The sequence below is a fragment of the Dermacentor variabilis genome, chromosome 4 (genome assembly GCF_050947875.1).
Source record: "Dermacentor variabilis isolate Ectoservices chromosome 4, ASM5094787v1, whole genome shotgun sequence".
NCBI lineage: Eukaryota > Metazoa > Arthropoda > Arachnida > Ixodida > Ixodidae > Dermacentor > Dermacentor variabilis.
Window position 1 is genome coordinate 177928032 of NC_134571.1, and position 25678 is coordinate 177953709.

A 25678-nucleotide genomic window follows, 5' to 3' on the forward strand; every position below is an offset into this window, starting at 1 on the left:
AGCGTGCTCTTCCATACTTTCCCCCCGCGTGATTCTTTTCTCCACCTCCTGGTACCAGAAGTCTTTGTGCACTTTGAGGTCTCTGGCATGCTGTCGCTTTCAATATATTGAATATGCTGGTGAATGGGAATTCTATATAAGCGTGCACCAGCCCTATACATTTGCATGGGATATTCAAGGGAATTTTACAGCTGTTTGATATAGACAACAATTCTTTATATGTGGGTTCAATATATCTGGGTTTGACTGTAACAGGTATGCGCATTTCAATCTCTGGCAAAGTTTCATGATGGGATGCTTCCAGTACTAAGCACCTCGTAGCTTAGCATGAGTCTATATCTATGCTGTAGAATCACTTTCCGTCATGGTGGCCACTCGTTTTTCCAGCAGAAAGTGCGCTGGAGTTAAAGGCTGCAGCGCGTTGAGGTTGGTCTCAAGGTATGTAATGGGCCTGCCCTTTATGACGACCTTAACCTCACATAAAATCGTCATGAGGCTTTCTGTGTCAAGGCTACTGTGCCCTAGAGACTGCTTCAAAGCGCCGTTGAAGGTTCGAATAAGGCATTCCCACCATCTGCCCCACCAGGGAGCTCATTCTGCTATAAGCTTCCAGTGTATGCACATTGTGGTGGCATATAGCATATATTGCAAGGACAAGTGCCTTGAAGCTCTGCACATAACGGCATGTCTGGTCGTTGTCCGAGTACACCATTGATGGAAAACCTCGCCACGCGACTAACCAATAAAAGGAAAGCAACGTGGATGCCGCACTCACATCTGACGTTAGCTTGAGGTGGATAGCACATGTTATGGTGGATGCAAATGTCAGAGTGAAGGCCTTGACCGAATGGCCAGCTTCACAAACATACAGGGGCCCACAATAGTCAATGCCGACAACTGAAAACATGTGTACCTGTTATCCGCTCGGGCGGTAATGGTGCCGCTGGGGCACACTCTACAGTCAGCGGCCGTCTTCTGCACGGTGACTTGTGATAGGTCTTTATGGTCTTCCCTTTCGTCCCTTCAACACCCAGAATCTTTCCCGAAGCTCAGTCAGTGTGACCTTGATGCCACCATGAAGAGTGTGATGAGCAGCTTGCATGAGCAGTGCGGTGAACTTGTGATTGGCAGGCAAGAGAATGGGATTCGTAATGCCAGTACAGGCATTTAGCAGGTCCAGTAGCTCACCAACACGAAGTAGTCCATCTGCGCCCATGAATGGAGCCAGGCAAAGGACTGGTGATGTTGCTGGCAGTCCTACCTGGATAGCTCGGATCTCTGTTGTGAAAGACTGTTCTTGCACAGTGCATAGCCAGTAACATTTGGCTAATGTTTCACAAAGGGCGAGGAGAACATGGCTGCATGAATTCTGTCGCTGCTAGCAGACACTGATGAAATGCTAGATGCATGCTTTGACATTGTGTTCAGAAAGTCAGCCTTCGTAGTTGAGTGGTGGGTTTGAAAAAAATTAGTGTTGTTGCTTGCCTTCCTCTAACACTTCGACCTGAATTCGCAAAAACAACAAAATGTCTTTTGCCTGGTGTGTTCTTGCTTCAGGAGTCGTGCTCAGGTGTCGTATCCTGGGTACCCTCCTCGTTTTATTGCGATAGCAACTATATGGATACTCCAAGCGCATTTCTGCCGTCACGATAACATCGTCGCCGTGCTCCGTACAAGCGAGTGAAAGCTTGCGAGGGTCAGCTGACAATCGGGGCTCATTCTCGCGCGTGCGAGGAAGGAAGGCGTAGCGGGAGCGCACCGTCTTCTTTTGCGCGCGAAGCACGGCGGGGCGGGGGGGGGGGCGAGGAAGAGTAGGGGGCGCATTCTTCTGCGGCGCGGGCGCCGTATCTTGAAAGCGATCTTCGCTGTGGACAAAGTGCGTGCCCGCGCGGGCTTCATCTTCAAAGCGATCTGCGATGTGGACAAAGTGCATGCGTCGAGTGCCGGTAGCTTCGTATGCACTGTGCTGTCGACGTTTAGTTCGTGTTGAAGCGAGAGACAACACGAAGGTCAATTCGCTCGCTGCTGCTACCGCGCTGCCTTACTCCAGCATTTTGAAAGCGAGTTTCCGCGGTCATCGAGCGCGATGTGTTCATGTTTACCTGTGCGCGCGGGACACCGTGATGGTTAATTTAGTTAGTAAGCGCATGTTTGCAACTTCACACGGCCGATAAAACTACTATCCTTACTTCGTATAGCTGTCTACTAATTTGCTATTGCAATCGATGCTTCGCCTTTCGGGCGAAACTGCGACTTTTTTCTTTTGCCGGTACAAAATTGCCATCTCCTTAAGCAAGCACCTCATCAGGATTTTGTTGGAACACCACAGTATCCTGATTAGGTGGTACTCCCAGGCCTTCGAGCGCGCTTACGCTCTCTCAATATCTTGACACCGATGTAGTAGTTGCTATCGGCAGTAAATACAGTAAACTTCCGTTAATTAGATACTGAGGGAACTAAAAAATTCGTCGAACTATCCGGCGGTTGAAATAAAGAGCAGAAAGAATGCCAAAACATGCTGTTAATTCATTTGAAAGCATTTGCATTCAAGGTTAGCTTTGCTGCAATACAGCCGTTTTATGCGGTGAAGCATACCAAGCGGGGGAACGGGGCCATTGTTACTCGACATAGCAAGTGTTTCTTATTTACACACGCGAATGCGCCATCTACGATCACAGTACCAGCACCGAGACGCCTGGTAAGTTTACCGGCAGGTTTTCAGAAATTTAGAAAGACCTCTGCTCTTTTGCTGACATTTCATCGTTTCATCTTACCGCCTTCCCTTTTCGCTAAATTTCCCAAAACACATATGGTCTTTCTGCGCTGCTCGGTGCACGGCGCGTGTGCACGCGTATAAATAAGGAACGCGTATTAGGCATCATTAGCGGTCCCATATACGGGACACGCGTAGAGGGCGAAACGAGAGCTCAAATCACCACAGCAACGTCAGAAACATCACTGAATAGCTGCCAGTATGCTTATTAGGCCTCTAGATGCCCATGCTGTTACTGGAGAAGGCGCGTGCGCGCCTACACGTATTATGGCCCGTGATAAAGGCCCCTTTTCATTCTTGCTATGCTTCACCACATAACAAAGCCGTATTGCGACGAAGCTGACTATTTAAGTTCGAATTATCCGGCGAAGGTCAATTTTCAGATTGAAGTAACGGAAGTTCGGGCCCATAGAAATGTCTGGGCACCGGCTGGAACCATATGTCGGGATCGAATTAACCGAAAATCGAATTAACCGGAGTTGAATTAACGGAAGTTCACCGTACTTGAATTTTTCTGTAAGTGGCACCTTGTGGTTTTCGTGGGTCGTTGCACTGTAGTGATCCCAGAATTCGTGCCACTGACGTAAATCACCAGCATACATAGGCACCTGTAGCCTCGGAGACGTGACCAACTGTTAATGTGGTGCACCGACCTGGCCTTGCAACACAGCAGCCTGCCCGTTGCTACTCTGACTGGTGGCTGCCTGGTGGTTGGACTGTCTGCTCGTAGATTGGCCGCCGATGTTGGCAGACAGTTGGTGTTGCTCAAGGACGAGTGGGCATCAGAGATTGTGTAGAGGATCTTCTCATTGTAGTCAGCAACACCCGCAAGTTTGTTCTCTGCAGCATCCTCTTCAATAAAGTCGAGGATATCCTTATTCAGCTTGCGGAGCTCAGCTTGCCTGCATTTGAGAAAGTTGATGTGCTGGTTGACATCATTTGCCTTGGAATCGGTGTTCTGCAGAAGTTCTGTCAGCAGTGTAATATTTCGAGACACACTGGCCCTAACAATTCTACACACCTTTCACTGGGTAGTCACTGGGTAGTCCATGGTTGAATAGGTAGTGCATCAGGCTGCTGTGCTGAGGGAACAAGATTCGAAACCAACCATTGGACCAACTTAGGTCACTGAATATATGGCATGGCAGTGTGTACATATGTTAAATGAACCTCTTTTACCCCGACATGGGTCACTGCAGAGCTGTTCAATGAAACTCTTTGACAGTGACTTGGAGCACTAGGCATGTGCCTCTTGGTTTTTGCCACTCTTCAGTGATGTCTTTGACGCCAACATGGGTAGCTAGATAAGCGCCACTGGAAACGTGCCTCTCTGCAACGATGAAAAAGATCCCTTAAATATCTTTGGTGCTGAGCAGAACAGAACCCCCATCACAAGGATTTCTCAATGTCATCAACCAACGCTTTAGCAAGCTGCATCATAAATGCACTAGATATGTGCAGCTTTTCAGTTAATGTTTTTCATGCCAATGCTTTACCGAGCTTGCGCCATGAATGCACTGGGCATGTGCCGCTCGTCAGTGAAGCTCTCACCAACTTAGGTCACTGATCGAGTTTGTGCCTCTGGGTGTGCGGCAAGTCAGGGAACAATTCTCAGCATTTGCAGGCACCAGTGTGCCACGCTTCTCATCTTGGAGGCGACACATGGACTTCTCAGCGACGCCTCTAGATGACGCAGCATGTTTACAAAGATGCACGAGAGAGGAGTCCGATTGCTGCATGATGCATTTCTCAGCATTTGCATGCACCAGCGTGCCATACATTTCAAAGGCCATGTGCAGGCAGCACTGGCTTTAAATGCTGCTTAGTATTCCTGAGGAACTGTGAAAGAGAAGTACTGCTGCATACATGCTTCATACATAACTCATTCGATGGTGGCAATACATTGTGTCGCTATATTGATTCAATGCTCAGCACATTACAGTCGACAGTCATCGTGAGGTAGGTTCTGCCAAATTTTCAAAACAGATTGCTCATAGGCCTAAGTGGGGCAGGGGTGCCAAAGAAAGAAAAAAAAAAACCAGTCATATCATTCTGACTGTGTTGGTCCGTCTTGCAAATAGAGGGCCAGGAAATAATCCCGAGTCTGAATCTGCTGAATAATTCATTCGTCCAGTGTTGGTATGGTGACTGCGTACGACGAGCACTGTTGAAATAAAAATATGTGCATTAGTTTTTATTCTTTTTGTATTATTGAACACATGACCACAAACAGCTTGCTGGCTTTAGTGTGGTGTACTGCAGTACATACTGAATGGTGTCTGTAGCTGCAAAAAAAGCATAATAAGCACAGAGAAAGAAAATACACACACAAGAATACACATAATAAACAATGCATGGAACAAAACAACGGGAAAGAAAACAACAGTGTTTAAATGGCACAGGCCCAATTCACATAAACTATATGTATACATATATACACTTATGAAGGCATATGTATACATTTATACAAAAGAAAAGTAAATGAAAGGATGGAGAAAAAAATGGTAGAGAAAAGATAGGTTGCATGTGACTCAACACAGAGCTCTACTCTGTAACTCAACTCGGGGATGAGCCACACTGTTCATAACATCCTCGGTGAAGTGTTTAAATCACTTGAAGATATCTACGTAGCCCATGTCAGGGAAGGTGTACATGATTTGCCACTGGTTCAATGGGCTTATGAGGAGGGTGTAGGATGTGTAAAACAGGGAAGACCTGTTACAGTGGGCAGGAAGAGGAAAACTGATTGCACTTAGCAGTGTAGTTGAGTCTGTGGCCTCATGCTAACTTATGCAGGGAGCCTGTGTCATGGACAAGTAATCTCCGAGATAGGGAACCAGTATCAATGATCACTACAATGCTGTCATACCTGAAACAGACACGTTGGTGTAGGTACCGATTGTAATATATCCAATGAATTTTCTTTGAATACATTCTATCGAGGCAGTGAGGTACTGCCGTTTTAGCTAATCTGAATTTTCCTTTCAATGGGCATAATGCATAGCTTACCTGATGTGAGAAGTTGCTGGCTACTTCACGCACAAACTACTTTCAAATGGTGTTGGATTCTGCCATGTGTGACGTATAGACATTATAGCTTCTCAGTGTATACCTTGCTGTCATTGCTATGCGCACAGGCGCACTGAAATATTTGGGGAACTACTTCTTGTGTTCGTGTTGCATTAGGAGAAAATAATATATCAAGATATAGTTTAAAAAAATACAAGGCACTGCTCTTTCTATTAAAGGGGTCCTGAACCATACCTCAAGATTGGTGAAAAACTTTCATTCTGTGAATAGCATACACTGCTGTGAACATCTCATGGAAATTTTGCACTTGTTCGTGGGGCTCACAAGCAGAGCACGAAGCCACCTTTTTCTCAAATATTCTCTTCAATGGAAGCTGTCTCCTCACTTGTTTCGGGGCTGCCGGCTGCTGCCATATTCCATCATATAGCGGATTCCCATACATGGCTACTATTGGCCAACACTTCTTGATTGATGTCGGCTCTTGGGCAATAGCTGACCTCAATCAAGAGGTGTGAGCCTACTATCATCTGCTCATTCTTGGCCGTGCCCGCCAATGTAGGAATGAGACTGTGGCCGTTCTGCTTATCAGTGTCGTAGTCTCATGTTTCGCTAATTTCGACTAGTCTGAAATACTCAACTAGCCTCGAACTATGTGAAGCTTAAGCCCAGACCACACATATGCCATGCCTGCTATGCCCCTTGAGGAATCCGGTTAGCTTCTCTATAAGGAACTCGTGCCAGTGGACGATCACTCCTGGTTGCTCCTGGCTAGAAGTTCTTTGTACTGAGTGCTACAAAGTAGGTGCAATCAGGATTTCTCTGCTATCCGTGCAGGACAAAGCCGGTCCGCGCTACGCAGCACGGCCCAGCTGGAGCATGTGATAGCTGTGCCTGCTGCACAGCGTAAATACTGTGGCCACTGTATGTAGGATGCAGCGACGAGCCCTCTTGCTGTAATGCCGTAGGCAGGGCATTGCCACTCTACCTCCACCGGCGTTTCTCTGCTCCTTCGGAACAGAGGAAGTGGAGGGCGAATGACAAATATAAATATAGTGCTCGAAATGTCTACGCTTGTACTAGGTCCTTCTGAAAAATCTTGTTGGTAATATAGGTATTCCTGGGAGGTATCATACTCCTTCCAAGGCGTTTTTGAGGCTTCAAAGAAATGTGGTTCAGGGCTCCTTTAAGGGAAAAATAATTTGGCAGTTGCTGAGTCAGTATTAGCACAGATTTTTTTTCTTTTTCATTTGTTTACTCTCAGGGCCATAAGGCGTTAAAGAGAGGAGTGGTAACAGAATAAATAACCTATTCTAATAGAGCAGCACAGTGTCAAAGACAGCAGATTATAACTCTTCTGGATCAGTGATGGAGACCATGGAAGTAGGAAGATGATTTCAGTGCTGGCTTGTTTCTGGAATAAAAGGTTCATCTGTAAAGAGTTCCCTAAAATAAATGAAGTAGTGGCATCTTTTCTTGTCTGCCTTTTTTTCTTTTGAAACAAAACCACCAGCACCCTCTAGAGTGTGTAGAGGGAAGCTGCAGCTTTGTGTGCTGTCCCCTTAACTCTTACACTATCGCTCCCTAGATAACTCAAGCATCCGCCCTTGCACAGCCCTACCCCTGAGTACTGTACCCTTTTTGTGTTTTTAGCAGACTCCCTCGTTCTCTAGAAATAACTTGTGCAAAAAAACAAACAAACAAAAACAGAATGTTGCCTAACTGTTGTGCTATCTATAGAGATGTAATCTAAACACTCAAAACATGCAAGTTAAATTCCTGACAGCAGTTGGAGCAAATGTCTCAGTACTCTGTTGCTCTGTCTCAACAGAGCAATCATGATGAACCAGTGTGGCATGCGCGTGCACACTTCAACAGAAGAAGGGTTCTAGGAACTGGGTATGAATTCTGAAGTGGAACAATGCAACAATAAAAAAAGTTTCTATGTAGCATAATATGTCTGCTTAACTAAACCCCTAAAAAAAAATCTAGTAGCTGAAGCTCAGTGGGCCAACAATGGCCAATCAGTGTAGCAGGTTCTTGGCACTTTGTCAAATGAAGGAATTATGAACAGTTTGATTTCTGAACTGGTAAAGAAAGCGATGACAGAGAACCAGATTCAGTGAGCATGAAATGTGTACTGAATCAACATGAAAAAAGAAAGTTACGACAGCGGCTGAGGAGCAGTTGGGAAAATAAACCAGCAGTGAAAGGTTTAATCGTTCACAAGTCCCTGTTATGAGCCTGCTTTGCCAATGCCAATGAATCTTTCCTCCACTTTGGGCATTTTCATCTTTGACACAAAATAAGCCTGCTTCTCTGTTGTCGCTTGTTGGAATGTGGAGCTCTCTTTCCACCCCACTATTGCTGCACATAATACTTAGTAATATCCTTCACTTTTGGTGAGGAGATGACAATGCAAATCACTGCATTGAGCTGACCTATCCATGAAGCAGCAAGTAATACAAAGGAAGAGTGGACATTCAGCATGATGCTCACTGTCATGTGAATGCAGCTATCAGTGAAACAAGTGGGAGAGGAGGTGGAAGAGTCTTGCCGGAGCCATCACTTCCATTGCTTGTGCATCTCTTTTCGTGGCTAGTCAGTCATCTTTGATGCCACACCTGTGCAGCCACTGTGACCTGCTCTTGATGAGCAGCATTCTGTTCTGCCATCAGCTGCTGCCTGAGTACCATGTTTGCTGCAACTGCAAAATGAGCTCTGCTGCAGCACTCCACATTTGTAGGGGTGTGTGAACGCTTGAAACTTTCGTATAACGAATAAAATATTGGTTTATTTGATTTGGTCTTCCAGTTGAGTAGTCACTGTTTATAAATGTCATCATCATCATCAGCCTGGCTACGCCAACTGCAGGGTAAAGGCCTCTGCCATACTTCTCCAACTACCCTGATCATGTGCTAATTGTGGCCATGTTGTCCCTGCAAACTTCTTAATCTCTTCCGCCAACCTAACTTTCTGCCGCCCCCTGCTACACTTCCCTTCTCCTGGTACCTACAATGGCACCCAATAAGCAAGGGTCCATTACTAGCAATGTCATTCAATCAGATAACAACTGACCATGCTGCCTGTATGACTGCTGTTATTCTTTTGCAGGCATGCCTTCACCCAGTAAATAATTACAGTATTCAAAGACCTTTGTCACTTGCCTGGTTGCCTGTACCCATGTGGTGCCATTTCTGATCACTATTGTCAGTGCTATTATTTATTTATTTATGTATTTATTTATTTATTTAACTATTAACATATTTAGGTCCATGGAAGGCTGAAGGCCTCTCCCAGTGATTCTTCATTACCCCTGTCTTCGCATCATCATACTCCATGCTATGCTTGCAAATTTTCTAATTTGGTCAATCTACTTAGTCCTCTGGTGCCTTGACTGTTTTCTGTCCTTTGTGACATGACCTGCTAGTCTGACAGACCATTTGTTATATCTGCTTTACACATTACAAGAACTGCTCAAATCCCTAATCATTCCTCCTAATCAAAGGATCAGCTGTCTGTGTTTGCACTCTAATTTACACTGCCATAACCCTATCTCCTGATGTTATGCCTATCATATCTTGTTCCGCTGCTCATACCACAATCCGTAGTTTCTCCTCAAGCTTCCTTGTTATCCTTTTAAGAGGAACCCTTAGCTTGGAGGCTCCTGTCTGAATACATGGGAGTAGAGAAATTCATTTTCTCGGCAACCCCTCCACCACTTTTAATGAGCTTTATTGCATTTTAATGCTTTAACTGCCAGCAAAAGATTCTGAAAAATTGTTCAAAAAATGACGTTCTTTTTCGTTGCTGATCTGGATAGAAAATGTTATGCAGAATCAAAATATATACATGGGGGTAGTCAATTCGGAACTTGTGTCTGAAAATACAAAGTAACTAGAAGCATTTACATTCACTAGAAATGCCAGAGTTGATAGGGTTTCATCCTCTCGATGCTAAAGGGCATTTTAGAACAAGCATTTTCTTCGAAAAACTTGCAAAGGCAAAAATTCAAATTTCCCAAAGAATGGCATTGGAGAATTAGAATAGTGCTTTTGTATTATAGATCCCAAAACATGATACAGGGCAAGTTCCCATACCACGCTCCTTACACCAGAAGCGTGTTACTTTTTGAACTTTATTGCCAGTGTTGCTTCGACCTTGCAACAGACAATGCACCAACTTGTTGGATGTTCTTTGACTGCTGTAGATGGGATAAAGTCCACGAAGTGCAGCGCTTTAAGACGGGTAAGGCTTTGTTCTGAAGAACATGCACACTTGAGGGGGCAGCAACATGTGATTGGCAGCAGCCATTTTTATAATCCCTGCTGGAAGAACTGGAGTTCGTAGGCACCTTAGTGGCCAAAGAGAGAACTCGCCAGAATGTCAAAATGGGTTGGATAAACCCGAACCACTACCGGTGCTTAGAAAAGGTGCCCAAATACGTTGAGAGAGACTCGTTCTTGGCACTTTCTTGCCAAAAAAATTGTAGCTGAGTAAGACTTGTCCATAGCACTTAAAGGTTCAAAGAAAAATCTTATATTTAGTGACTGCAGGAAGCAGATCTTTATTTAGGCTGCCAATTTTTAAAAAAAGTTATTGAAAATTGTGAAGTTTAAGAAAAATTAGTTGTCAAATTTACAACTCTAACTCTGCAATGAAAAACTCATAATTCTGTAATTTGCAAATAATAATATGCCTAAAGCAGACAAAATTGATGTATTATACACCACTATAAAATGTGCCACTCATTTGTGAATAGAGCTTTTTCAAACCCCCTCTTAAATGTCATAAAAATTTCACATAGGCTGCAAATTTATATGTCAACTTTGTCCACATGAGGTGCTCAAACAAATGCAGTTTACAGAACTACGATGTCTGTTTTTGGTGCAGAGTTATCAATTTGTAAAGCATTGTGCTTCAGTCTTTCTTAAGTTACCAATGTTGAGGAAATTTAGCAAAAGATTCCATGGCTTAAATAAAAATTTTGCATCCTAGTGTCACTAGAATTTATCTTTCAAATACAGCTAATTTCAATCGAACTAGTTGAACAGTTGTCGCATAAAGCATACCTGCATTTTGAGTGCAGTATTTGTGCAGGATAATTGGATTTAGCCCCAAGCTAATCACTTAAGTTTCAGCCTTACAGTCTACTACCAGCAGGAAGTATAGATTATACACCTTCCTATTCAAATATATGTTTGAAAATATATACCTCGCACCATTCACACCTGGACACCATTATTTCAGATTCCGACAATGCTGGAGCCAACCGTGCTCAAGAAGCCAGCAGCAGCAGCAGTCAAGAGTGAGTGCTTTGTTGTTTTGTCACAAAGTTGCATGGCTCTATTGAAGTTAGGCATAGGTTTGTTTGTTCTTCAAGATGACACCTCAATCGTGAAGATCATCGAGTGAGAAGCTGCCAGACATAGAAAATAAGCTTCTGTGCTCAGTCTTACGAGTGCAGAAGTTTAATGTGTTGTGGTATTCTGCAAACTATTCATTGTTGCCGTTTCATGTGAGGCATTGGTAGCATCGTGCTTTTAGATAAGGCTTCATTTACATCATGCTAGCTTTGTGAGGAAGGCACGGTTACACACACTGTTTTGAGGAAGCCAGTGCTTAATTAAACATGAGACTGAAGTGAGGGGGGGCAATGACTAGCAACTGTTGGTGTTTCATGATGAGGTGCCACATTAAATATCAAACTATGAAACAGTATTGTAGGAAATGGAATAACACAAAAGGACAAGGCTGTTTCAGATGCTAATATGGTTCGGTAGTGGAGTTTCTGTGTAAACAGCGTAGCAGAGAAGTGACCCATGACATGCCCCTCCCTGTTCCTTTATCTATGGCGAAGGCATCACAGATTGCTTATGCATGCCATGCATGCATGTGTGTCATGATTGCATTTTAAACAATAAAAAGGGTATAACCGGAAGACCGAGATGAGTTGATCGGTGAACAAGGAAGGCCGCAACGAGGACCCTATGCTGAGGTTTCCTTCAGCACCACTACCTCAGTGCCATTCATGGCCATGGCTGTGAGTGGTGACGCTGGCTGACATTGCCAGGGCTAGTCTTGTGCACATACACAAATGCCCAAGAGAGTGTACGGGAGGATAATACAATTACACTAGGCTAGAAACTGAATACTTTTTCAAGGTTGCAATGTACAAATAAGTGAATGCACCACGACAGCACAATTGAGCGCAGGAAAGTACGTGAACACAAAATATGACCTATGCCTTTTGTTGCGAAGTCTTAGTTCAAACTAGTTTTGATAGCGTTCTTAGTTTTTTTAGTCTTGTCCTCCGCTTTTCGATTTTTCTTTTGCATGCTGGCGTATTCTCATTGATACGTAGTAGTGCAGCCTATTAGCCATAATCTTTTCCTTGTGATCAGAGAGCATGCAAACGCAAACGTACGTACATATATATATATATATATATATATAGGTTAACACGACAACAGTACTTTTTGGAAGACAGTAAATACTCTTTCCGCATAGTTGTACATGCTAATAAAGAATGTTTTATTGATATTGTAATAAGGAAGAAACAGATGTACTTGATCGTGGACATACCAATATGATACTCGTTTGAAACGTGATTAATTTGACAATGACGCATTATTCACCACATAGTTCTCAGAACCAGTCTGTATCTAGCAAAATAAAGCAATAAAACAATCAAATAAACAGGGAATAAACGACGTGTCTGAAGTCACGTGTAAATCCGCGCAAGAAGTCCGTTTTAATCGACGGTAACTGTTCAGTGTGATTGAAGATCTGTGTGGTGCACGGCACTACGATGCAGAGCTCTTTCTGAAGCGTTGGGGACCTAAAAACCTGTGGGCACTTTGCTGAGCTAAACTGCGATAGGTGAAAGTCTATCTATGAATGCCTCTTTAGCTGTTTGAACTGTTCTGCGAACGGACGCCGCCGTGGCCGCGAGGATGGGATGCAATCACAGCCATATGGCTGCAAGGTTTGTCGCCGATGTGCGCACATCCCCATGCGCATGTCCGTGCTCTCCCACGCGCCCACTCGCACAGCGCTATGGCATGGTGCCTTCTCTTTGCTCCCCTCGCTGGTGGTAACTCCTCTCCTTGCTCCCCTCGCCGATGATCACTGCTTTCCTACGTCCACCATGGATTGCGCCCGGACACTCATGAGCCACTAAAGGCGTACGCCTTAAAGTGCAGTTCGAATGCTCGCGATGCCTGCCGGCTTCGTAGTTACAAGTACGGTGGAGCGGAGAAATGGGCCCATACTACCCCTGCTGCCACCTGACGCAAAGCGGCAGCAACTCGAGAGCTGTCGCGTATTGCGTGGCGCATTGGTGAACCGGCGCCGTTTGACCACCTCTCCTATTCTACCACCCTGGCCTGGAGTGTCCATAAATTGCCATCGCAATAATATGATAAGAGTATCCGGCAACTGAAAGATCCCGTGGTCCACAACTTTCCACAAAAGAAGTAACAGAATCGAACTTTCACCATGCGGCAATTCACTGCTCCACAACAATGTCTTTTTTTCTTTTGTGGGGCGGGGGCATCGAAATGAAAAAAAAAAAAAATGGAAAGGAAAGCGTGTTGGCCGCAATCGAATGCATACTTTGGGCACCTGATGTAGCTACTCAAGGAATATCGAAGAAAACGTGAGACGCTTGACCCACAGAGACCCATATGCATACTGCTCAGTATTCTACACCGGCGAGAGAAAAGACTCCGGAGAGGTTGCGATAACATCGAAGTGAAGGTGATGACCTCAGGCATTGCAATCCTTCGAGTCCCCAGTGATGATGGCGGCGAGAGACCATTGCTACTTTTTCTCGTCTGCTAGCGAGAAAACGTCCAAAACTCTGCCAGGTCAAAATCCACTCAGCCAGAGAAAAACGAATGCGCACCAAAGTGCACCGTGCGGTGGTCGGGGCAACACGAGCAAAACGCGTGCGCTCTGGCTGGCTCTTGCAGCCCGCGGGTAGCGTGAACAAGAAAATTGAAGAGGCTGAACGTGTCTTCGTGAATGAAAGCCAAAGTAGAAAAAATAAATAAGAACATAGTTACCTTTGCTGGCTTTAGTGTCTTGACATGGATGCTGTGGCACAGGTCATCATCATCAGCCTGGTTACGCCCACTGCAGGGCAAAGGCCTCTCCTATACTTCTCCAACAACCCCGGTCATGTACTAATTGTGGCCATGTCGTCCCTGTAAACTTCTTAATCTCATCCGCCCGCCTAAATTTCTGCCGCCCCCTGCTACGCTTCCCTTCCCTTGGAATCCAGTCCGTAACCCTTAATGACCATCGGTTATCTTCCCTCCTCATTACATGTCCTGCCCATGCCTATTTCTTTTTCTTGATTTCAACTAAGATGTCATTAACTCGCGTTTGTTCCCTCACCCAATCTGCTCTTTTCTTATCCCTTAACGTTACACCCATCATTCTTCTTTCCATAGCTCGTTGCGTCATCCTCAATTTAAGTAGAACCCTTTTCGTAAGCCTCCAGGTTTCTGCCCCGTAGGTGAGTACTGGTAAGACACAGCTATCCAAGGCTCCAAGGGTGCCCCAGGTTCCTTCAACGTTTCAAATCCTTGTGGTGGATCACCTGTTATAGTTGGTCCAGGTACTACAGGCAAACGATCTCTTACATGTGAATGAAGTTCTAATGGCTTCCAAGTCATGTCATAAGAAGCCAACAAACACTGACACCAAGGACAACATATGTTGTCCTATGTTGTTTTTGGTGTCAGTGTTTGCTGGCTTCTTATGGTATGATTAATAAAAGTGGGCCCCTCGGTTAACTCCCTTTCTTCTCGTTTACTGGCTTCCAAGGTGACACGGGTGTCCCAGCTCCCTTAGATCTTTGAAGTGCACGAGCTGACCGATTTCACTTATAGTCAGGCCAGCTCCCACAAGCAAGCAAGCTCCCAAGTGCAAGTGAAGTGTAATGAGAAAACAACGTCACACTGCCCTGCTGAGTCCTTCAGGCATTTCAGGGCCTGCTGGTGTCCCATTTCAAGTCCCATAGACACCCTGTGGCCTGTAAATAATGCTGTACATTTAAGCTTGTGGAGTCCCATAAAGCATTTAAACGTCACAAGAGCTGTAAATATTTTGTGTCTCGTAAATGCCCAGTCGTTTGTAAGTGTTCCAAGTACTGCTAACGTCGCATGACCTGGAAATGACCCAGTACCTCTAAGCTTCTTGAGTTCTGTAAGTGTGTCATGTTCCGAAAACATGTTCAGTTCTTTTAAACCCAATACCTCTAGGTGTCCGAACTCTCGCGGACTTTTAGAAACCTGTGAGTATCCGGAGTTCAATAAATGTCCAGTCTTCACAAAGCTTCCTGACATCTGTGCACATTCCAAGTGCCACAAACGGCTCCTGACCAATCATCCAATACCTGTAAGTGTCTTGAGTCCTGTAAGTGTTCCAAGACCTGTAAACGTCACGAATACAATCTGGCCTGTGAATTGATGGACATCTGTGAGTGACTCACGTCCTGTAGACAATGTCACACAGATGTCTCGTTTGTATATGCTCTGAGACTTGCAAACATACTGAGTCCCACAAGCTCCCTCTGGCCTTTAAGTGTGTTGAGTCGCGCAAACATCTAATGGCCTGTAAACAACCCGAGACCTGCAAGCATCTTGAATTCTGCAAATGACCTGTGGTCTGTAAATCACCTAGTACCTGTAAGTGCCTCTACTCCTGTAAGTGTTCCTATTCACGCAAACATTGTGTGCCATGTAAGTACCCAGACACCCGAAAGCATTGCGAGTTCTGTAGGCGATTCAAGGCCTGTAAATATCCTGATGTGTGTAGACTTCCAGAGTCTCACAATCATCCAATGGTCTTTAGATGACCAATTATCTGCAAGTGTCTTGAGTCCTGTAAAAGTTCGAAGCTCCGGAAACAGCATGAGTACTACAAGCTAGCCCGCAAATTGCCTGTAACATGCAAGTGACTCGAGTCTTATAAGCGTCCCGAGTTTCGCAACAGCCCCATGGCCTGTAAACGACCAGAGACCTGCAAGCGTCTTGCATTCTACAGACATCCTGCGGCCTCAAGATGACCCGAGACGTGCAAGCGCCTTCCGTTCCACGAACGTCCTGTGTCTTCTCGACAACCCGAGAACAGCAAGCGTCTTTCGTTCTGCAAACGTCTTGTAGTCTGTAAACAAAATTAGATCTGCAAGCGTTATGGTTGCAGTGGGTGTTGGGCAGCCATTTTACTAAGTGCCTGCTGCTGTGGGTGACTGGTTGCTGCTACAAGTGTTACAGCTGTGGCTATCTCCGCTTGCTAAGAACATAATGAATGGTGGGCGTGTTGGGAGGACATAATTTCTTTTCAGGTGAGCCCTGCATGCAATTTAATTGTTCACTGTAGCATGGAACCAGCTCAATCTAGTAGGAAGAAAAAGCTGCTGTTGCATTAGGCCATGGCTCCAGGCTTTAGTTCCCATTACATATTATGAAATCCACGAAGGTATGTAGGGGAAGGAAGGTTGAAGCTTCCACAGCCAGGGTATGAGTTGTTTCACGACAGCACCTGGAATGTGAAAGAAGCAGGTCGACGTGAAGGTCGTACATCTGACGTTGTGATGTGTTGAGAATGAAGTCACAGTGGAGCGCAACCTGGGATTGTTGCTGTGTTGATGTAGCAACAACACTGATGTAGCAGGACGACCAGTGCCATCGCTGGTCTTCGTCCGTGGCTTCCTCTGCAACCTGCAGGTCGTGGAGTAAACTGATTTCTGCATCAGAGTCTGACAGCTCAGAAGCGCTCAAAGGTAGCGAACCTTCTGCACTGCCAGTACATGTCAGCCATTAGCCGTGATGTGCAGCCTACAGGCAAAGCTCGGCGCCTCAAGTGGACGTAACATGGAACCTCAAAGCACACCACTAGATACCGTTTAGACAACAGAAGATTGATTGTTAACGATCGTGAGACCTATAGAGGAGATAGCTGTGTAGCAGAGCTACAATATCGGTTCTAACACAATAGCGCGCAAGCTTTAAGAGTAGTAGGGGATTATTGATTTCGTGAAATACTTTGCTGAGGTCACAGTTGCAGAGGTCACACCATGCTTGTTAAATTAACAAGCGTGGTGTTAAATTAACAATTGCAATTGACAATAGCATGCTTGTTAAATTAACAAGCATGGTGTCACGCGCGCACAAGCAAACATGAATACATCTCACTCGATGACTGCGGAAAGCCGCTGTCGAAACGCTGGAGTGAGGAAAGCGAGCGAATTGGCCTCTGTGCTGCGTCTCGCATCAACGCAAACTAAGCCACGAAATCACTGCGCGCGACGGACTCTGTCCCCGTCGCAAATGGCTTTCAAGATGCAGTGGCCCCGGACCTCCCGGAGTAGAAGTCCCCGCTTCCTCCCTCGGGAGCCTTGCGCGCGACGGAAGACGGCACGCTTCCTCCCCGTTTTTCTCATTTGCGTGCGCGAGATTGAGCCGCGGTCACCGGCTGACCCTCGCACGCTTTCACTTGCACATACAGCATACTTTCGCGCGGTTACGGTTTTATCGCCCTTGGACTTTAAAGGGAACCTCAGGGCAACGGCAGAATTGCGCCTGGAGTGTCCATATAATTGCTATCGCAATAAAACAAATGATTTAGGACGCTTAATTGGGTCTTTGGGAAACAGTTAATTTCGATTCACTAGAAGCACGACTGAGGCAGGACTTATACTCTTTTTTTTTTTTGTAGTCTCAATGGATTTCCGGTCAACACCGTCACAAGGGTTGCTAAAAACAGCAACCCGACGCATTAGCAGGCTGCGCCGCAATGCACTGGGTATGTGCAGCTTTTCAATGAACGGTTTTACGCCAACGCTTTAGCGAGCCGGGTCACGAATGCACTGGGTATGCACCGAGAACCTCGCCAAATTGTATCAAGTGTGCGGCAAGCGACGGAAATATTCTCGGCCTTCGCACGCACCGGCGCGCAGTGCATTTCGGAGGCCACGCCCAGGCTTCGCGGCGCCGGCGCCTGGATGGCGCCGAGTTAGGGATGCGCGAAAGAGGAATTCCGCTGCAGTAGGCGCCTCATATACAGGGTGTTTCAGCGAGCAATTTCAAAAATATTTAAGCGTTGCCTGTGGCAGATGTCACAATTCTAGTTTATGAGGTGGTCTACTCAAAGCGGCGAACAGTACTTGCACAAATAATTGAGATCCAAAATCGGCTAATTGATAAAAATTAACCAATTAAGCTTTTAACTAATTTAATTATGGCCTCTATTGCAATTTACAAATTCTAGCCGTGGAATTTGCAAGGCGGATCCACTTTGAACGAATTTTCAAGATGTCACCAGTTTAGAAATAAAAATTTCCGAACTTTGCGGAGAAATCATTGGCGTTCCAGTTAATTTGTTGACAAAACGTTGTTTCATGCACTGAAGCACACAAGTAACTGGAACGCCAATACATTTCTCCGCAAAGTTCGGCAATTTATATCTCGAAACTGGTGTCGTGCTGAGAATTCGCTCCAAGTGGATCCATCGCCTTGCAAACTCCACTGCTAGGATTTCTAAATAGCAATATGGGTCATAAGATAATTAGCCAAAATGTTAATAATTGCATTCTTGTTAATTAGTCGATTTTGCATTTCATTTTCTTGCGCAAGTAGTGTACGCCGCTTCGAGTAGACCGGCTCATAAACTAGAATTGAGCTATCTGCCACAGGCAACCTTTAAAAAATATTGAGTGTTCGCTGGAACACCCCGTATAACTCGTTTTGACAGTGGCAATTCGTAGTGCCGCTATATTGATTGAATGACTGTCGACTATATTGAATGACTGTCGACGGTAATGCTGAACGCATTACCGTCGACAGTCAACGTGAGATGGGTTCTGTCGCAATTTTTCGTTCGTGCTCTCCGACATATCAATACTTAGTTTCCCATGACGTCACATACAATCACCACAAGACTTCTCGTGTGGCGAATGTCGCGCGGCTTGGCTTCTGGGAGGTGGCGAGATGTGCTCGGCCTCGGCGTGTCGGTGTGGCTGGCCCCGGTTGGGGTGGCCACGTGCGCTGAGCGAGCACGCACGCTGCCGGTGCGGTTGTGGGCTTAATTGTAAGATGCCCGAGTCTCTCGAAAGAGTGGCAGGTCACGGCTGGCCCCGAGCTGGAAGCGCTTTCGTGCTTCGCGGATCTCGGGTAGGTGAGGGGCCAACACAACACACTACCACAGGTTTTTTTTTATAGCGTTATCATTCTTAGGGTTAAATTATGGTGTTTGACTTGCCAAAACCACGATCGTATTATGAGGCATGCAGTAGTGGGAAACTCCGGAAAATTTCGGCCTACTGGAGTTCTCTAACCTGCACGTAAATTCCCAGCGCACATACGTGCTACTGGGAATGTGCTGCTATATTGGTTCAATGCTGACGCATTACCGTCTAGAGTCAATGTGAGACGAGTTCCGCCGCAATTTTCTTTCTTTTTGCTTGGTACCGGAGGCGTACTTTGAATTTTGCCGATGCTGCGACATGCGAGGAGAAAGGAGCGGATGAGAGGAAAAAGAGGGGACTACTAACTACCGCTGATGGACCTCGAGTGCAATTGGCGTGCATGTGGTCACGTGACCAGCCATCCTCCAACCACGCGACTGGTGCTTTGGGTTCGGTATAAGACGGCGCATGTTTACAGCCGTTGCACTGAAGGGACACACTCCCTGTTTCAGCCAATTCTTTCTTCTGCGCTTCTTTCGTTGGAAAGTAATTTACGTTTACAGTGCCATTTGGTGCTAAGAGATTATTTAGCATGTGAAAAAAAAGAAAATACGTACCGGCAAGCGGAGGTCTCAGAAGAGCACATGAGATTGTAAAAAAGCGGGTGGTGCACAAGTTGGGACCGCTGAGGCTGGAGCGAGGCTTTTCTGCCTTTTTTTTGTGTTCACTTTGGGTGCCTGCTATGCGAAAAACACAAAATACAGCATGTTTGAATGTTTGTACTACCGTGCATTGCGGGACGCATGAGACAGAGACAATGCTACGCGGCAGGATGCGGGAAATTAACGAAGGGTGCAGCCATACTGAATGACTTGCGTTGTACGAGCAATAAAACGCAGACGCTACTGAAGTTCAGCCAGCAAAGATTTGCTGGTAAGTGGCAAAGGTGCTTGAACCACAACGTTATGCAGACCCACATTTCACGGTGCATAGACGGCCACAGCTACTGAGCTGCAAGGTACGATGGCTTCTTGGGTTTCACGTGCCAGAACCACGATATTATTATCAGGCACACCGTAGTGGGGGATTCCGGATTATTGGACTAAACTGGGGCTCTTTAACGTGCACCTACGAGCTTTTTTTTTTTTTTTTTGCCTGTCTTCCCCATCGTAATGCGCCCGCCACGTTCGGGATTTAACCTGCGACCTCGACCTCAGCAGCGCAACGCCATAGCCACTAGGAATCACGGTCGATGTCACGGTATGTCCTCGCCTAAGGCTCTCGCGCCCAGTACTAAATAATGACACAGCAGAAAGAAAAGGCGAGCCCCCTCTTCCTTGAGGAAACATTGGAGGAGGCTGGTGATGGGGCTCGGCTCCTTTCCTCCTCGCCTTAGCTTTCACTCTCACCTGTGTGTATCGCCGGAACTCAAAATACGCGTACCGGACATATATAGTGCAAACACCCGATATAGTGCGAAATAAGGTGGCTTGTGGCGTCAAGCGATTGATGCACGCGAGCTCAAACACCGCGGCGTTGTCATGCCGTCCTCATTCCATCGCTTTCGTGCCACTGGGATCATTTCTTCGTTGTCTTGTCACCGTGATTCTTCCGCCCTTTTCACTCTCGCTGTACTGCGTTGTCATGATACCGCCATCTTCATACCACCGTGGTCGTTATACTGTGATTCTATCTTGGTCGTGCGTGTTACGTGCATGCATGATGGTGCGCAACAGGGCGAGCTAGAGAAACAAGGAAAGACAGGGAGGTTAATAAGGCGGACGTTAGGCTTGCTACCCTGCGCAGGGGATAAGGCACGAAGGATTAAAAGGAGAAGGCAGAGAGAGAGAGTTCAACAAATTTATGTTGAGCGAGGTGGCTCTCAGTGGAAATGTCAATCTGCGTCGTGTGGTCTCCACTTGCGAATGATCGCTAAGCAACAATAGCTTTCTACGGAAACACCAATGGAAGTTTTGCTTAAAGCCATCTCCACGGCCCCGGGGATATCCGCAGATGTTTTACTCGTTTCTTTTCTTTTTTTTTTGTATACATAGCGAGCTTGCACGTGATGTCACATCCGTAGTCCGTTCTGACCATCCGCCATCGCTGTGTACCTCGCTTGTATGGCGCTGTGTGTTCGCCGTTCGATTCGATGCATACGCGCCGCCGCACGCTTATGGTCTTATAACAGCTGTGCATTTACAAAAGTTCGAAGCCCCAAATTTGGCCCTTCGTACGTGGACGGACTTGTGATGGGCAGCGCGGGCTGGCTATGAAGACACGTCCACACCTTGTCCGCGCAGACGCGTACAAAGTGCGCGTCGGTGTAGACGCGAATTCAGAACCCGAGGTGCTGCCAGCCACGACGCACAAGGATATGATCTAATTACGTCGTGTTGTCTGTGAACTACGTCACTCTGCAAGAAATGAAGGCCCGCAAAACGCTGTAGGTTCACAATTATTTTGGGTGAGGAATCTGGTAGCCAAGCGTCTGGGTCTTGTAACCGTTTTCAGCGAAATCAGTGAAAGCAAGTTCCTTCGCGTGCACCAGTGAAAACTTTCTTGACTCATTATTATTCGAGTTGCTCCGTTCACAGACGGCCTGCTTCTCAGACAGGTTCAACCATGTGGGCACAATTGTTTTTTTTTTCTTCTTTTGTGTGCGTGTGAAACACAATTCAAGTGTTTGCTGCTTTCCGCGAGTTTTGGTTTTCGAGTGAGTTGATGTTCACCTCGATGGCTGTGAGGGAAACTTGAAGATGTTGTGGGTGTCGCGAAGTCACATTACCGTAGGCAAGGTAGTGAGGTTGATTGCAAAGGGGTTAACTGTTTATTAAGACAGGATAGGCAAGCGATAGAATGGAAATTATTTACACGGACATCAAACTACGAGTCAAAGGTTAGAATTTTGGTCTTCTTTCTTAGCCGAATCTCCACAGAATCCCTTCCAACGGCCCCGCGCGTACCTAAAAGTATCCCCAGCAACCCTCTCGCCCCATCGTTCGTCCAATCACACTGCGGGGCGCGCAGTGTGCTTACAACGGGGCTCCAGGGTGACACTATCAAGAGTTCCAATACGTCAAGGCCGTTGCCACAAATCCTTTGCAGTGCAACGAGTCCCATTTGTCTCACAACCTCGCAAGACACACTTCCCCGAAGAAAACACTTCCATGCCCCGTTGGGGCATCTGGACAGTTTGCGGAATGTCTCGGCATGGTGCAGGTCAGCGGCGAGGGGTTGTCTTCAAAGCCAGGGCACTACTTCCGCGAACCGACCGGCGGAAGCCCGACTCACAGTCAACCCGCTTACGCGCTCTTCGTAAACCGCGGGTCCCCCACCCCCGATGGCTATAAATCTCCGCCGCCGTCTTGGTGTCGAACCACGCGTCTTTTTGACCACCGCGCGCGACCCTTGCATGTAGCCGTCCGCGCAAACAACGCCGAACTCCACTCAGTGCCTTCGCTTAAATCTGGAAAGAAAGGTTCGTTCGTGTTCTGGAACTGATCCCGATTTATCGGAGTTTCCGAGCTAGCCCCCGGCATTAGCTTCTTTTTTTTTTCCCCGACAGCACAGGTGTTCGTGCTGCCCTGCTATCACTCAATAAACGGTGCACACCTATACATACCTGGTGCTGCAATAGTTTGGCTTCTTAGCAGTGTTACTTGTTGTGCGGCAACCAAAAAGCTTGCGCAGAGACCGCGACACGAGAAGCGACGGCATATCAACGCAGCAGCGCGAGTGTATGCCCGTACGACGCTGTAGCTGCGTGCAGGTACCCAGCATTGGTGGAGGCGCTCGCAGAACTGACAGGAAGGTGACACGCTTGCAAACTATGTACAGCGCAGTGTGGGCGATCGCACTTTGTGCCGGTGAGCACCTGTACATTTGGATAAATAGAGCTGTAGTATTTTTTTATAACTTAACGTATGGGCACATGCGTGCCGCGGGATACCGCTAACCGTTAATTTTAATTTGTAAAAGAAACCACATTTCATTTAAAACGTTGCACCGAGACTATACCGTCACGCAGCACAATACATCACGGGCAAGATGAGCTCGTAGACATTACTAACTTATTTCTAATGCACTCAAAATTGCTATAGCGTTAGTAATTAGCTAGTAACGAGCTAGTAACTGTCCGTCAGAAATATTGTTACTGCCGCCGTTACTAACAATTTGTTTTCGATTACTACCTTTATACTCTTTTCAAGGAATTATAAAGGTAGACTCAGAAGCGAAGGATACTTCATTAGGTTGTCCAGCCATGACCCTCAATTTTCCACATCATATAGGTGCCACTCGCCGCTCCCGTTCGCACAATGAAACAAGGGCGAATCCCGAAGCAAAACAACACAGATGGCGCTTTTTTATCCCGGTCACTCTGCAATAGCATCCCGGCCAACTTTTGCGATAAAAAAGTACACCTCCTTGAAATCGTTGCAATTCCATCGATTTGGAAGGGGGGAGGGGGTATCAACGTGTCCTTAACAATCCGTGAATATGAATGTGCTCTTTGAATTCCTCGAACACCGGGGTTGGAGAGCAACTCGTGCGTAGCAGCACATTCAAAGTGACAAAGTGACATGTCTGTTATTTTGCTTGTTTGCTCTCGTCGCGGCCATTGTTGCTCTAATTTGAAGCCTTGGGGCTCTAGAAATACCCGAAGAAAAGTTTAAAGTTTCAGCCATTTGGTTGGGGCGGTGCCCAGCATTGTCACTGGGTGAAGCTAGACCCTGCTAACCATAATCGAAAGATGCGTGCGATATCCAGGCCACTAAAGAGATTTTGCGCCAAAACAGCACACACAAGAAAGACGACAACGTAGAATTTGTTAAGAAAACGTCGTTTCATGCACTGAAGCACACAAGTAACTGGAACGCCAATGCATTTCCACGCAAAGTTCGGGAATTTATATCTCGAAACTGGTGTCGTGCTGAGAATTCGTTCCAAGTGAATCCGCCTTGCGAAGTCCACTACTAGAATTTGCAAACTGCAGTATGGGTCGCGAGGTAATTAGCTAAACGTTAAGTGGTGAATTCTTGTTAATTAGTCAATTTTCCATTTCAATTTTCTGTGCAAGTAGTGTCCGCCGCTTTGAGTAGACCGGCTCATAAACTAGAATTGAGCTATCTACCACAGACAACCTTTAAAAATTATTGAGTGTTCGCTGAAACACCGTGTATATGCCTGAAGGCTATTATAACGTCACTACATTGGGCAAGCCGACTTTGAAAGGCCAGTTGAAGAGCGCGAAGCACATGTCCAACTCAGCAGCAGCTAAGCTGCAAAAAAAGTGCAGCTAGAAGGAGATTTGAATAGCCTTCCTTGAATTTTTAGCCTTTAGAATCCTTGAGTTGCTTTAATTATACTTACATTTTGAACCTAGTCTCTTGAACCCTGTAATGTTATCGAAAAATTCCAGATTTTCGGACCCTGTTTACAGTTGTATTGACGCGAGTAATTTGGCGATTTTTCATTCATTTTCATGGTATAGGGAAAAACTGGTTTCAAAAGATTACAAAGACTGTCGCGTACCGATTTTACAGAGCCTGATTTTTCGGACCCGTCGATTATTCGGACCTAGCTGCAGCAGCGAAACGAACTTATAAAGTCAATGTATAAAGGGAAAAGTAATTTTGGTTGCTTTTACGTTTATAAATAAATGTCATAACCATTTCTGTTTGAATGGGGCGAAGATCATTCTTGTTGAGACTGCATAAAGCGGTATAGCTATCCACAGTTTCCTTACACAGAACAAAGCCTGCGAAACGTTACCAATCAGTATGTTAAGCAATCAGTCAGTTAGTATAATTAACCAGATTTTAGTATTTTGCTTCAACTGTAGCATTCTTCACATTCTAAGTTTGGCACGTCTGCAGTTGTAGTATACAGTCGGCACACTTGTACGTGACGAATTGTTTGTTATGGATTGACCCGACTTGTAATCAGTTACATCATTGGCAGATCTGTAATTGATCGATTAGTTTCTTTACTCGGTAACGCGCACTGTAATTGACTTCATTTCTTCAGTAACCGATTACTTGTAACCAGTTACGCTATTGGTGAAAGAAGCTGTAGCGGGCAATGCAGTACTACAACAATGCAGAACAATGCAGAACTACAACAGAACGCCCGCAGTCGTTTCCACGCAGCAGCATGAATACTCGGCATGAATAGGCACGAATACTCGGTACTCACTATGCTCATTCTAGCAGCCATCGTCATCTTCCTCGGCCGCCTTTTATATGCAGGTGAAACTCGATTTAACGAAGTGATGGCCACGCTCGAGTTATTTCGTTAAATCGGGAAGTTCGGAAAATAGAGTAAGACATTTTTCGGTCCTTCGAAATCTAAAGTTGTAACGTAGCGACACTCAGAAGGTACCGCGGCGTAGCATTTGCCGCTAACCCACGCATGCGCGTGTAAAAAGTCCGCGAGGGCGGCCCAACTACCGCCGCCCCTGTAGCGCCGTCTAGTACGTAAGAACGCTAGCAACTGCCGAGTCCGTTGTTCCGTGCATGGGCGCAGCCTCGGCAAAATAAAGCTAGGGTCGTGACTATGGCGCCCAGATGTTATAACGCGATAGCATTATAGCGCACACTCGAAGAAAAACCCGTCTGCGTCAAAATTAGAAAGAAATCACGGGTTTTTTACTCATTTATTTCTAGAAAAGGTTTCTG

General features: G+C 46.0%; 1 protein-coding gene across 1 annotated transcript in view; it reads left to right on the forward strand.

Moving 5' to 3' along the window:
- The window catches only part of LOC142579964 (uncharacterized), a 75987-nt gene that overhangs the window by 43362 nt on the left and 6947 nt on the right, over positions 1 to 25678 (forward strand). Inside the window, exon 7 of the mRNA XM_075690653.1 lies at positions 11051 to 11108. Within this exon, the coding sequence (XP_075546768.1) occupies positions 11051 to 11108 (58 nt within the window). The remainder of the gene's footprint in view (positions 1 to 11050; positions 11109 to 25678) is intronic.